Source organism: Haliaeetus albicilla, chromosome 6 (genome assembly GCF_947461875.1).
Source record: "Haliaeetus albicilla chromosome 6, bHalAlb1.1, whole genome shotgun sequence".
NCBI classification, from domain to species: domain Eukaryota; kingdom Metazoa; phylum Chordata; class Aves; order Accipitriformes; family Accipitridae; genus Haliaeetus; species Haliaeetus albicilla.
Window position 1 is genome coordinate 25,101,004 of NC_091488.1, and position 15,659 is coordinate 25,116,662.

The following is a 15,659-nucleotide window of genomic DNA, read 5'->3' on the forward strand; positions in this document are numbered from 1 at the left end:
TTCAGTAAGGAAGCCACAATCTAAGATGACCTAAGGTTCCTTACCAACCTTAAGTTACAAGAATACGTAGGTGGTAGGTAGCAGTGCATACAACAATGCCTTGCCTTCTTCCCTAGCTAATTCAAATGACTTTTCTTTTAGTGTATATTAATTTTCTGGAAGTTCTGAGCTGGCTCAAGAGCTGATTATGTTTGCTTGCTTGTTTTGTGAGTGTAGATTGAGCTAGTTATTGTCTTCAGTAACTCATTTTTGTATGCTTTAAAGTGTTCATGTAAAGCCTATTTGTGAAATAAGCCTTTCATAAATCAGAAGAAATTAGTTCTGTTTTCATCTCCCTCACACAAAAATGTAGGAAAAGTCACAGGATATCAATGCTCAGCAATGGCATAAATGGAAGAGTGAGGATTTTCAGTGCCAGAAAGGCATTCAGATTTCCAGGGCTGCTGCATTATTATAATGAATGTGTTTCAAAGCCTAGTAAAAGAAGTACTTCTGTCGTGACATTCTCCAAAAGCAGGGTACGTCTTGCATAATTTCAAACTAGTTTTTAGAAACTGAAAATTTATTTTAAATACTGGGTTTTCATCCCGCTTTGAAAAAATAATTGTGGGTAAAATGAACAAGAATAGGGCCTGAAAAATAAGATTGGAAGTGAAACAATGGACACACAGCAGACACACCTCTAATTCTGCTATTTAAATACTTCCAGGTATATGCACAGATCATTACGTAACAAAGACCAGGGCTTTTCAGAAAGAACTGGACAATGATTTGTATCTGAGTATTCTCTTTTATTTTCAAAGGAATTCACCTATGGTAATGAAATTTCTGGACTGACTTTCTGTAGACATTTAATTGATTGAAGAAGTTCACCTTCCCTAATACATAAGCAAAGCAAACTAGAAATTTGAACATAACATAATTCTTGCTGGAAGTGTTTACACTCCAATCCATTTGAAGAAATCTGTCCGAATATTTTTTGTGAAAGGACCAAATTAATTAGGTTAAATGACATGAAACTTCTCGTTGACTTTTGCCTACAACTTACGTTTGATAGTATACCACAAGAAATGACGACAAACAGTGCGTAGGAAGTGGGAAAATCAAGAGTTCAGATAGTTTAAGATCATGAGACAGAAACTTTTACAGATATTTTAAGGGCTTCTATATTTAGTTCTGGATTGTGTAGGTGGTTTAATACCTAGATTTCCTTCCTCACAGATCATCCTTGCTTCCATATAACTCCCCTAAAAATTAATCAGCATGGCAGTACAGCAATACATGTTATGACAGGGGACTAGTGTGTTAGCTGCCGTGCTAGCTCACAAGACAGTTCTTCTTCTCAGATAAATACAGATGGCAGCTCACATCCTACAGCAAGACGTGTACAGGTGGAAAAGGGCAAAATCAGTTAATTCTGGTGGCCATTTTAAGATAGGCAGGATATTATTCAGATTTTTCAGCCTGAAAGCCTTGAAGTCAAACTCCCCAAACTTCACTTGCAGCTGCATTCCCTCAAATTTTCTGCACATCTGACCACAGGGTCAAAACCTGAGGATTATGTGCAGTCAATGATCAACTGCAAAGTAAATAAGTTTTAACACAATTTCTTAACATTTCACTGAACTATAATGACAAAAGAAATCCTTATTCCATTTCTTCATAGCAGCATAGCTTCCTTAATTCTGTGAATCATGATCCAGTGTTTAAGCATGTAGATAATGCAGATTCGATTCCCTGCACTTCTACAGACCTCTCGTGTGATATTAGACAAATGGCTTAACTTGTCTGCCTCAGGCTTCATTTGCAAAATAGGGAGAGTATGTGATTTTACACATCAGACAGTTGTTGCATGAGCAAGAATACACATACTAGCTTGTGCACCAGAAGGGCAGGAGTTCAAACAATTTATTTGCAGGCTCTGACACATCCATTTGGATTCATTCTTTGCACTGAGACAGACATTTAGTAGAAAAAAGTGGTAAATATTGAAGCTGCATCATTAAGACTGCATCATAAAACATACATGCATAGGGGTAAGATTCAGGTATCACAGATAACATTAATTCTGCCTTCCCTTGGCTTTAAAACTTTGTTTTCTTAATCTAATGAGTTTCTGTGTGTGGTACATGAGGGTGCTATTTATTTTTATGGGTTTAGGTATTATTATTTAGGTTTATAGGGGTGTTTGAACCCAAAGATGTTTCAAAGATTTTTGTGAACTTGCACCTCCCAAACAAGAGGAGCATAATATTAACATTTCTCTTCACCGGTTTGTACATATATTAAAAAAAATACTTGCTGTAAACTACCAGGCCTTTATCTAGCTTTCAGAGTTTTGCTGCTCCTGGACCAAGACTCCTCTCCAGTTTGCTGCCTGTATCTCAGTAGAACTTCAGATCATGGATGGAGCCATTGGAGGGAAAAGTTTTGTTGCCTTTTCATCAACCTCTGCTTTCTGTGGCAGCAGCAAGGTGAAGGAGACAGAAAACACAGGATAACACATGTGAAAGAAGTAAAAATTATCAGATAAGTGAGAGTACAAGGTTAAAAAATGTTTCTCTAGAGAAGTGGTATGCAAGGTGTGAATCAAAAGCTCATATACTTTGTGGGGAAGTGAGAGGGGAAAGAGTTTGATAATATGATGAAAAAAGATCAAGATTGGTGGAGGGAATCCAGAAGAAAAGCGGGGTATTTGTGAAGAGGCAAAGCATCCATCTTTCTTCCCACAGATCACAGTTTCAGAGACAGCCTCCCCTTTCCATTCCCTTCTCTCCCCAAAGACAAGTTGCTGACATGTAAGTAATTACTTTATACCTACTGAGTACCATGACTGTCCCTGTGAGTGCTTTTAGTCCACAGCCTGAGGTAAAGTATGTTACCTTAAATCCTTAATGAAATAAATTTATGTGACTGTGCTTCACTTCATCTTGTTGATGGACTAAGAGCAAGTTCCTACCCCGTTCGTGAGGCTCAGCTGATCTGGGGCAACTTACTCAATTGTGACCATTCAATTCAGCCACAGCCCAAAGCATCCCATGAAGCTCCAAGCAAGGCAAGCAGGGCACTAACAGTGACCAGCACAGGGTGCAGCAATCGCCTGGCCAGTCCTCCTCAGCAAGGAACTTGGTGCCGAACGCCAGCAGGAAAAGTGCCTCCTCTTCTTTATGGAGGAGCTCAGCATGGCTGCAGCTTGCCCACCCTCTGTCACCCACTGGAGCAAGTGACTGATGGATCAGGGTAATCACCTACACCTGCCAGACAGACGTACAGAGCAGGAGCCAGACCTCCCTGCAGTGAGGTTCAGGCCTGGAAGCGAGCATGGGAGCAAATCGACTGCTCAGGTCTCATTCCCAGTATGTGTGATTCAGCAGGTCCGTTGATGGAGCTAGCCTGAGCCACATCCTGCTTAATTTTGAAGGTATTGCCATTAATGTTAGCACCTGAATCAAGTGTTGCAACAGATAAGCCCACAGGTCTGGTACAGAGTGTTTTAAGGAAAGAAAATAAAATGTAAGATTGAAACTGATCACCTATTCTTGAAGATGAAGATTTTTTTGTGTTTCTGCTGGCTATCAATCAGCTATCATATCAGTTAGATGGGTAGAAAGTAAGTTTTAAAACCAATTACAAATAAAGCCAGCTTGTCCCTCTGTGTCACTTCCAAATTATGAATTTCACCCACTTGAAACTATGTTCAAGCAGAAAGGAAGAATAGCATTTTCCTCTAGAAGCAAAATGAAATTGAAGCCCTGCAAGTGAATATGTAGTGTACCATACTTTATTCCTTTTCATGTTAGCATTTGCACAGCAGTACTAACGCTGTGATGACACAGCGACTTAACACTCTGACATCAGTGAAGAAATTCAGGAGGAGGTGTTTACTGGTAAAAGATAGTTCAAACTACAAAGAGTTTCCTGACAGCAGGTTGCACATTAGAGTTAATCAGAATTTACTTCTGTTGATCTTGATTCTAATCAGAGATAGGCTGGCAGACTTCATGTACCTACCTTGAAAAAATCCCCTGCTGCACTTCCAGTGCTTGTGCATTAAGTTGGTCTTCTCAATGCTGAACGACGCGTGTTGTGTTTTGTGTATGAGATTAAAACAGAGAGCCTAAATTTATTTTTATATCAGTTTTCTTTATCGAAAAATCTCATATTTGAGCTTTCTGAATAGATGTGCAAGGCAATTGTCACTCTATCTGTACATGCATTTCTGGGAGTCTGAGCTTCAGCTGGATGACTATGAAACAAGTCATATAAATCTGCAAATAACGTGGTATAAAACGCCTTTGTAGCTTAATAGTAATCTCAGTGTTCACTAACAAAATCCATCGAGATGTTCTAGGCATGAACATCAAGATGTAGCTTTGAGCTACATTTTAACATTCACTCTGAGAAACAGCATGGTGTTCACTTACATGCCTGAACCCACAGCAGCATTGTCCTGCCAGTTACTTTCTGTTATCCATCACAGACAGTAATGTGCATTCTTCTTACAATAAATTGTACAGGAAAACCACCAATGACGTACATATTTCTATTTGAAATTATTACACAGATGCTGGATAAGCCTCTGGCTGTGCTTTACAAGATATCAACCTTGCTGACTTTGAGTTTTCCCAACAGGAATACCTAGAAGATATAGATATAACTTTGGCTCTTACTCTTCAAGGTAATAAGAAAGGGATTTGTTCAATAGGTGAAAGCCAATCTCCTTGAGAATCCTTCTGTCACAATAGTATAGATTTTTATTAGTGTTAGTGCTAACCTGACATGGTGTAGGTATGACTGATCTGTTCATCTACTGCTAATGCAGAAGAATGTGTTGGGATCAAAGTTTGAGATAAGTTCTTGGTACTTCATTTTCCCTTTAGGCCAGGCAGTGTTGGGAGCATGCCAAGGACACAGTCTGAGGGCCTGGCAATAAGACACTTTTTCTTACTCACAGAGTAGCAACCGCTTTTTGTACCAGACACATCTTTAAATTCAGTAGGAGCTCTGCTAGTGATAGGCTGTCCCTGCCATATTTCTTTGTGACTCCATTGACCTTAGTGGCAAAGGATTAGCATAAGAGAAGGAAGAATCACAAAAATTTTTTCTTCAGGAAGAGAAGGAAGCCTAACAGTCTGAGAGAGGCTGAATTCACAGTTCCTGGGACTTGGTATGATGAGGGTATTCCTGCTGCTCTGCAACCTGACAGTTGCTTAAACAAGCTTAGACTCTGCTCTGTTGTTGTTCCCTCATGCTGTTTCAGTGGATGTGTGGCATTAAAAATTCCCCCAATGTAAATTATTTAGCAGAGATCAAGTTTTTGAAGCTAACTTCAGATTATTAGCTTTGCTGAATAGGCAGTTTCTGCAGGCTTCATAAGAATTATACTTTGTATGGGATAGGAGTCTTCTTGATATAGTGTCAACCCTCTGCCAAATCAAGGGTGTAAACTTAAAATATTCTTTAATCCCATCTTGTTTCTCAAAGACTCCGAGTTTCTGTAGCTTCTTCTTTTTTTATTCCTGATTAAAAGCACATAGGAGCCTATTCAACAGGAAATTAAACACCCTGTTGCATGAAGCCCCTAAGCATTTTGGACAAATTTTCAGTACTAAGTTCTGGATGCTCTCAGTGATGAGTTTGCAGTGAGTGTGGGAGTTTCAAAGATGGGACCTTAAGCATCCGGCTCCATTCCCCAGCATCCCAATGGAAAATCACAGCCTCAATCTTTGGAGTTAAAATTAAAAGTGAGTGTTTAATTTAAATAGTTATAAAGACAGCCCAGCCTTACAACATCTGGCTTCTTTCATGGGGTTTTGGCAGGGGAGAGAGGGTTTAACTTCACTTTTTCACACTTCTTCCTTTTAGTTTCTGTAGAGTCTTTGCCGTGGTCGATTATGGAGAGATCTCTGCTGAGGAGTAGCAGTGACTGTAACAGTGGCTGGCCCTGGCTCAGATTAGACCAGGAAAGGGAAGTATCTAGCTATGTTCTGGCCCATAATTAATACATATGAGGAAATTGTCTTCTGCTCATGAACATTCCTTGAGGAAATAAAGATTAAATTTGTTAAGTAAATTATTCACTGCAAATTATTCACTCAGCTTCACTTGCTATTCTGAGATTTCTGCAATATCTGAGGAAGCTTGATCATACCAGGAGAGGCAGGGCCATAAAAGCAGAGGCTGAAGACATGATTCCTTTCTTGTACAAAATATAAGTCTTATATTAATTAAAATAAACAGACTAACACACTCTGGGATTGCTTAGCATTAGGGAAAGCAATATACAGCCCCAAGGTATCTCTGAGCCTCCGGTTGAACTTGGACCAGATTTGTCTGATGGACAATGAAATATGTGTTTCTAATATGAAAAAGTATGTTGCCTTTTATAAATATAAAGGCAGTGGTAATCATTCTCATGGGGTCATCTTAATTATTTTTAAGTGGATAGCCTTTTTCCCAATCCGACTTCCCAGAGAGAAGAGTGACATTGCCTTGGTATTTCAGGATGGAGGAGTCAATCCAAGCCCCATAAAATTCACCCTAAAAAACTTCTATTGATTTCACTGAGGTTTGGATCAGGTTCAAAGACCAGCAAGGAAATGGAATAAGTTACCTGCAGTCATGTCCAACAGAAAACTAAGTATGAGATTTTTTTTCTTTTAATTTTACATAGATGCTCATTCCCCTTTGAAAAATTAGCTTCAAATACAGAGGATATAAGCACTGAGCTTATTATTATTTTTTAATTCAAAAGAGCTCCTTTTGTAACATATTGGTTAACTAAATTAAACGAACTTAGTGTTATATATGTTTGATTTTCTTCACTTTCTTACTTTTTAAAACTAGTGTGGGTCAGCCTTCCAAGGGCAAGAGCATAATCAGGTCAGCTTTCAAGCTGCTATAATTTTTCTGATATGTGGATGAGGAAAGGAAATAGATATGGGTGGGTACTATATCTCTTGAAATGGCCTCTTTCTTCCTGTTTAATAAATATTCTACAGAAAGGAAGCTCATATATTACTCTTCAGATGAGTTCCCATTTTATTAATCATGAAGATTTTAACAGTGGCCTGAGACAGGAAATCACAGTCTAATGATCAGCAGAGTCTGATTTAATCCTCATGTTTGGATCAGATTACAAAGAAAAACAATGTACTACAATGTACATCTATGTAGATAAATAGCCAGGTTTAATTACTATTAAACATACATACAGCTTTTACAACTATATATGGCCCTACTGAATTACTAAGGCTGATTAAATATCCATGGTAAAACCTCCTTATGGTTAGAAACTTATATGGACTTTTCAGGTGTTGTTATCAGATATATGAAAAAAAACATATGTCTCAGAGTTCACTATTATTAATTAATTATTAGTTATTAATAGTAACAATGATTATGAACTTTGATATATATGTTATTATTAATAACAACAATAATAAATTCAGCTGTCTTCTAGATGAGTGTAGTTCTGATTAAAATGTGAAGTGAAACATCTTGGTTAATAGGTTGAAGTTCAACACATACTCCACTGCAATCCAATAACACAGAGAACAAACTTGCATTATATTTGGCAGAATTTCAGCACCTTAACCCCAGTTCCTCCTCCTCTTCTTACCATCCCAGTTCTTCAAAGGTCTGGAAAGGAAAACCTCGTTATACCATTAACATATAATAATTATTATTTCATCAGTTGCCCATCCATCAGAGTCCAAGAAGGCCTCCAAAACTTTTCTGAAACATTTAAATAGAAGTCCAAATAGCAAACTGAAATGGGAATTCATCTAACCAGCAGTGTCTTATCCCTCCCTGGAGTATTCATATGATAGAGGAAGAATGGAGCAATTCAGCTAAGAGACTACCTGCCTATCTAGCATTGTCTCCTCATAGATGCTTCAAAAACTTAGAAGTGTTTATGGGACTGGGAAAGGCGATTCTAAGAAATAAGACTTGTGCATTTCTTACCAGCTTTCAACCATCAGTTCTTTTCATTGTCAGTTTGCATGGTTTCTTGGTTCAACTTTCCTTGAAATTTGAGTTCAACCATATTAAAAGAATGACATTGAGAAAGTTCATTCTGTGCACTGAGTATTTGGATTGACAAGGACTTCTGAATTTTTATTTGGTGCAAGAGACCTCCACAGTGACTTGCTTTTTTAAAAGAGCTTTTATGTATGCAAAACTTATGCGTAAAAGTTGCTTAGAATAGATTTGCTTGGAAAAAAAAATACTTTTGAAAAACTGTTATAAACATTTTGAAAAAAAAAGTATTTTTACTAAAATTTTTTCTTCACACTTACTCTTGAACCTTTTTCTTGCAATTTAGCTAGAAATAGATTTCTTTTTCATTTGTAGTAATGTTAAATTAAGATTTAATTGAAGCTCTGTGGTTGGCCCAAAAGTTTGGGGGTTGAAACTGAGAATCTTCCTCCATCTTTCAGCAAAAAGTTGGGAATTTTTCATGGTTTCAGGTTTTGTGGCCTATGATTCACAACAAATAAGTTTTACTTAGGATGCTCAAGACTTTTATTTGTTTGACTTTGGCAAATAATATCAAGCAAAATGAAGCAGAAATTCAAAGCTATCGTAATACTTCCACTTTCATTTAGCCTCTGGGCTGTTTTTCAAGAGGGCATAAAAGACCTTTGTCATTCTCCTCTGTCTCTTTGTTGTAAACCTTCTGTTAGACTTGCTATTTCTCCTTGTGACTTTGTCATGAAATCAAGGACAATGGAGGACTGAAAAGTGCTATTTCAGGGAGTCCAAATTCTGTGATGAATGGCAAAAAAAAATTCCACCATGCAGAAGAAAAAGATGGCTTTAGAAAAATTCCCTTCTTTGCCAAACAGTGACCTTCAATCTCATTGGTTTTATTGCATTACTGTAGAGCTAAGGGAGAAAGGGAGACATTAGGGACCAGCTAGACCATGTACCACAGAACGGTGTGAACATGCTGGGGAATAATATCCCTTGGTCCTCAGAACAGCAGCATATGTTCTTCACATTCAAGTCACAGCAGAAGTGGAAATGAAGCCACAAGACTGAGTGGGGAGAAATGAGAGAGGAAAAGAGGATGATTTTCTTGAGGTTGTCCAAAGTATTACTGAGGCCGGATGGTGAAATAGAAGATAAGTCTTAAAGCATTTCTCACTCTGAACCCTTTCCTTATTTTCAACTCATCTCCTTAGCGCACCTCTCTCTTTTCCCCTCACTGCCTCCTCTCCTTCCTCACTCCTTCCTCAAAGAAAGATTTCAGGTCACTCACCCATACTACAAACCAGCTGCGTGAAGTCACATCCTGACAGAATAAGGAACTGTGTAACTGATGTACGCTTGTGCAGTACGCTTTGCTGTACTTAGTTTAGTTACAAGCTAGTAGCAGTTGCACATCAGCTGGATAAACCTGAAATAAAAATGTTGAAGAGAAAACCATCTAACGTGTCTGATAAGGAGAAAAGTCGAAAGCCAAAGGTAAGAATGTTTCATTTTTAATGTCAAAGAATAATAACAGGAATTCTTTATGATTTTTAAAAGGAGGATTTCCTTCTAAATCTTAGCTTCAGGATTTCCTGATGTGCTAGCAAGTGCCACAGTGGTATAATCTCAGGAAGCTATTTGTATATACTCACTTTATAAAAGTAATGATCCAATTCAAGGAATCACCATTGTGAAGCTGCTATAGCTGTGCTGAAGAGTCCTGGTACCAGACTTTGTGTATTGTTATATGCTCTTCATCAGTCTTTTAACAGACAGGCTCACAAAAATCCCCTGTCTTCCTTTCAACTATGATAAACTGATGATGTCCCATGAAAGAGTGTGAGAATCAGTGAAGAATTAGAAAAGCTATTAAATTTGTTTCTTATTTTAATAGATTGTTCTTTTGGATCATCATAACCAAAGGAGGAGAGGGTACCTGGCAATCAGTGTTTGTTATCTTCACTTTTCTGCGAATTATTATATTTTCAGCCTGAAATAAATACTCTGAATAAATTGATAATATGCTACACTGGACACTTTGCACAATCTGCAGTTGCAAGAAAGAGAGAATTTTGCAAGATGCATAAGGATGTGTCCTGTGCTGTGCTAGAAATTTATTTTCAGTCCCTGGACTGGGTGCAGGATGACCTTTGCAAGTGTATTGTAAGCCTGAAGAGAAATGGCTACTGCTAGACCCGAGCGCATCAGTATCCATTTCTATTTCAGTTTGCCAGTGCTGAAAATTTAAATAAGAGATTAGAAAAGCCTTTTGGTATATCTCTGCTCTCAGTAACTCGCTGTCTCCTAGTTTACAGACCCATCTTCCCATTGGTTGGGAATACCCCTCACTTTGTGATTTCTGGCTACTAAACATTATCACAGACACTACTTCAGCAGGAATGTCTTCTGGTTTTACTCAGCATTGGCTTTTGTGTACTGCACTTGCAGTTTTAGACTATGACTCATTAATAACTAAAATTAATGCTTTTTCCATGGATTTGAAACAATTCTGAATCCATTTTCCCATGGATTTGAATGGGGTTTTAAGCATTTCACTGGTTGGTATGGTATGTACTTTGTTTTGTTCAATCGTCATACTGTTTTTTAAAGACAAGGCAGAAGTATAATTAATATCTAATTACACTATAGGTTAAGCAAGAAATGACCATGAGACACTCTGTGGATGGGCTTTGTTTTTCTGTCTGTTAAATAATTTCAAAACCAAATTTTGGTCACTCCCTTCTTCCAAAATAATACATTCCTTAACAACAGTCTGATATTTTTTTTTCCAACACAGTTAGTTAGTCATTCATGAATGCACTCCATGCTATTAAAATGCTGGTATTGTGGCTTCTCAAAAATATACATATATATCATGGTTATGGATTTGATTCACCATATGTGTAAAGCAGGGGTGAAAAGAGTCTAACCACTTGACTGAGTGTCAAACCTGCTGACTTTGTCATATTGTAAATGTTTACAAAAATGGAAAGGTCTTGGTGAAGTGGCTCAGGATGTCTTTCTGCCTCAGTAGTGTGCTTTGGAATACTTCACCTACTGTAGTCCCACTTTTGCACAGAAATGTATGAAATTTCCATGATGAGAATGTTTTTGCTGAATGTGCTATTCACAAAAATGGCATGGGAGGAGGCAGCCCCATGTCACACGGAATAGAAATCTTAGCTTGTTGTAGCATGTTTCAAAACATGCCCAGTGGAAGCAACACAAATACTAAAGTTGCTTAATATTGAATTGGGTAATGTGGGGCGCAGGTCCTTACCTCCCGACAAAAGTTACAAGGTTTCACAACTGACTTCCCTAGATCACTTCCTGGCTGCCCCTGCTCTGTGCAGGCAACATTTGGTATCTCCTCATACTAGCAGGGCAGGATGCTGTTGTCACTGTGGAGGTCTTGGGGTACCTCACCTTGCCTTTAGGCAACTTAGATGTCCCAGTGTCTCCAGTACATCCACATGGGGCTGACACAAGACCTGTGGGAGAGCCATAAGGTCTGGAGTGTTAAGTGAAAAATCAGGTTTGCTACCTTAGGCCCTCAAAGGACACCAAAATGATCTTTTTATGTAACTGAATCTTAACCATGGTGACCAGTTGTCTTCATCACAATTGTGTGAACTTCTGTGCATTAATTCAAGTGTTTCACCAAGATTTTCATTTTAATCCTTTTGATTTTATTACTTTCTAATGTGAAGAATATTGGCGTACAGTTATGCCTTTTGATAAAGATGAAGGAATACCGTGCAAGGCTGGTGTTAAAACCCTTCTTGAGGCAATTCGCTGTTTCTGTATAAAGCCTCTAGCAGGGGTGGGCAAGTCAATGACCAATGCTGGACTAATACAGATTTTCAGTATCTAACTGCCAGTTCGTTATGTGCAATGCATTTACTTTACTTTATTTACTACTGTGGTGTTTAAGGGACTTCTGCAGACACATTAGGTGCTACACAGGCAAAAAGTAGCATCTTACAACTCTCAGTGTCTGCTATGAAAAGGTTGATACTATGCCATGAAATAGTAGTGTTGCAGGTTTTTTTCGTTATACAGCAGGATTTCTGTAGTGCTGCAGTCATGGTAATAACTTCTTTGCATATCTGGCAGATTTTTCATATGCATGGATACGCATATAACTACTGAACGCATTGTATGTAAACTATATAAATAAACATTCATTGTTAGGCAAAAAAAAATCTACACCCAGTGTCATCCCAGAGACGATTGGGAGAGAAATGGGAGAGAAATGTTTTCAAAAGAGGTACTGGAAAGATTCCCATCTTTTGCCAATGTTTATCATTGTAGCTACATGTACTGCCGTGGAACTGTACATTTATACCTTGTACATCAGCTGAGGACCCAAGTAGCTGAACTATAAAGGAAAAGTCCCAAGGCTTAAAAATACCCTGCCTAATATTGAAGAAATTCAACTAATTGAAGGGCTAAGCTCTCTATTTCAAGCCTGTCCAATCTAACCTATCTGTCTATCCAGCACCTTTCCGGTGACTTTCTATCACAACAGAGCCTGTGCACCTCCTGTCAGGGCATCTACCAAAAGGCAGCTCTCTCTCAGCACTTCCTTTCAGTCCTCAGCTGCCCCCCTTTCTTTTCTGTCAGGTGAGACATGGCTTAGTTTATATGGCATAGCTGTTCTGAGCCGCGGTATTATTTGTGGGCAGGTGAGGTCAAACAATCTAGTTCTTGCACCCAGCCCTGAGGTTCATGGTCATGCTGATGGCCAGTCAGCCTTAGCTCCGTCAGCTCACTGCAGCAGAGCACGTCTCCTACATTGCTGGAGTTTTAGCTGCACAGCAGGAAAGTACTATACCAAGTAGGGGGAAGTATGCTTTTACTAGATGTGTTTCAGCTATGCATTTGTGCAGTCTGTCCCACCACCCCTTAGAGAGCTGGGGAGGAAGACAGCAGTTGACTGACTTAGAAGATGACAGACCGACCCCTAAAATGACCTGTATTTTAGCCTCTTTGACCCTTATGACATTACAGATGTCAGTGTATCTGGGGAGTGGCATGAAGCAGATTTAGAAAGATGGTAAGAAAAAAAACATTCTCTTTTGTATATGCTTCAGGCAGCACCATATCCTGGCACCATACAAATAAAACAGGGTTAAAGCATTTCACAGCTACTCTGCATTCCACTTTGCACTGTTTTGCACATTTGACCAGGTGCAAATGACAATGGAAGGTGCAAATAATCTGTAAACCATCCCTGCATGGTCTTGCCCACTTTACAGGATGTAATGTGCTGGGCAGAGCCTATTTCTTTCTCTGTCTCTCTCAAATTCCTACAGACACAGCAAACTTGAGGACTGCCTGATGATTCCTGGCTTTACTTCAAGCTGAAGCAAAGATGACTTTGTGCCTTTTTTTCTGGCTTGACTGAAGGCTTGTGTCTTTATTCTACATGACAGTTGATCTATGTTTATGCTAAAGGTTTGAGACGTTTTTGTTTCCTCATTCTGATTCCAAATGTGCTTGGTACTTGAAACTCAGCTTACTTCTGGTGTGTAAAGACATCCAGGGTCAATGCCTGTGCATTTTGTTTAGGCAAAAATATGTCCAAGCTTCTAATTAAATCGATATTCGCTTACTTAGGTGATAAATTATTATTTGTTTTCAGGGTTAAGAGAAAATAGTGGCAAATCCAATGGGAGGAACTATTTTCATCTGCAACTTTGTTCCCTAGTACTATTTCATACCAATAATTTTCCTTTTTTATAAGCTTTAAATGAAACCCTGCCTCCACAGAAATCAATGCACATTTTTGCCATAGACTTTAAGCCAGGATTTCCCCTTTTTATATATTCTTCACAGAAGCCCTGATTGTCATGGTTTAACCCCAGCCAGCAGCTAAGCACCACGCAGCCACTCACTCACTTCCCCCCTCCCGCAGTGGGATGAGGGAGAAAATTGGGAAAAGAAGTAAAACTCCTGGGTTGAGATAAGAACGGTTTAATAGAACAGAAAAGAAGAAACTAATAATGATAATGATAACACTAATAAAATGACAACAGCAATAATAAAAGGATTGGAATGTACAAATGATGCACAGTGCAATTGCTCACCACCCGCTGACCGACACCCAGCTAGTCCCCGAGCGGCGATTCCCCGCGCCCCACTCCCCCCAGTTCCTATACTAGATGTGACGTCCCATGGTATGGAATACACTGTTGGCCAGTTTGGGTCAGGTGCTCTGGCTGTCTCCTGTGCCAACTTCTTGTGCCCCTCCAGCTTTCTCGCTGGCCGGGCATGAGAAGCTGAAAAATCCTTGACTTTAGACTAAACACTACTTAGCAACAACTGAAAACATCAGTGTGTTATCAACATTTTTCGCATACTGAACTCAAAACATAGCACTGTACCAGCTACTAGGAAGACAGTTAACTCCATCCCAGCTGAAACCAGGACACTGATGCTGATTCTGAAAACACTTAAATGAATGCATTAGCTGTGATCCCATTGATTTCAATGGGATTTGTCATCTGAGTAAAGGTTATCGCTTGCCTAAGTGTTTGGAGCCTGTAGTGCAGACAGATGCTATAAACAAGTTTTTTGGTGCTGCTTTTTTCTTAGATAGTGGCTTGTGACCCTCCAATGGGGAATACTTATTAAAGAAAAGAAAACAGAAAATAGGTACAGCAAACCTAACAACCTAAAATAATCCAAGACATAATTAGATCTTCTCTAGGACAAGATCTGCAGTGAAGAGATTGCTCAGTGTTAATGAATATTAACTAGGATTTATCCTTGAGTGTGGAAAGCTGAGGGTTTTAATTTTATTTCAAAGGTAAAGACTGGTAGAGTTCTGAAAATAGCAAGTTTTATATTCTTTCACCCTGAAATTTTGAGTGCATAATAAAAGAGTAACTGCTAATGTCACAGATGCTAATTTTCACAACCATGACTGAAGTGATGTTCGTTTCCATTTGCATTTCATTCTAACAATGATAAGAGGTGATGAGTTGACGATAAGCTGTTTTCACTGTACTGCCCGCTGTGCAAATTTATGCTTATAGGCAAAGATGACACATAGTTCTGTCATTAAAGGTCTTTACTGCATTGCCTCTTGAAGAAAGACTGTTTGTCAAAATCCATTTGAACTCTGTTAAATAAGCAGAAATGGGTGACAACATCTGGGAAGTAGTTTTAAGAACCTGGTTTATGGGGAAATAACCTGTGGGTCTTTATCAGGGAGGGTTCAGAGAAAGAAAAAAATTACACTTTTAATAACCATGTATGTGTAGGTGGGGAAAAAAGGGATTGCAGGTGACACTTGAGAAGGTGTTTCCTGTCTCCCTCAGGCTTCATAAAAAATTAGAACAAGGTTAGAGTTAACCTTGGATTATTTTTCTTGTGTGAGTGGAAGGCTCTACAATCATATTACTGCCCCTCTTACCTCTGGTATTTTTTCTTCATTTACGTTATCATTTTGCTTCTTGATCATCGGCCAATGTTTGGGTTTTTTCAACAGCAGTTTCAGAAAGTTGTTTTTGTCTTAACATATATGTTAGCATATCTCTTCTACTAAGGTCTTGACATTTGAGGAATTTTGTTTTCTCACCAGAAAGTAAGGGTCCAGTCTTTGTGAAGAAAGAACAGCTCGCTTTCTCTTGTCCCTTGGCCCCTCCACATTTTGATGCTTAGATCAACAC

General features: G+C 38.7%; 1 protein-coding gene across 5 annotated transcripts in view; it reads left to right on the plus strand.

Moving 5' to 3' along the window:
• Nucleotides 1–15,659, plus strand: part of SAMSN1 (SAM domain, SH3 domain and nuclear localization signals 1) — a 96,441-nt gene that overhangs the window by 50,131 nt on the left and 30,651 nt on the right. The window contains exon 1 of one of the 5 annotated variants that reach the window (XM_009918778.2): nt 9,295–9,474. The exons of 3 other annotated variants lie outside the window; for them this stretch is intronic. In XM_009918778.2, coding sequence (XP_009917080.1) covers nt 9,418–9,474 — 57 coding nt within the window. In that variant the 5' untranslated portion in view covers nt 9,295–9,417. Of the gene's footprint in view, nt 1–9,294; nt 9,475–13,420; nt 13,441–15,659 lie in introns of those variants that run through there. One more of the 5 variants, XM_069785345.1, reaches the window with a different exon arrangement.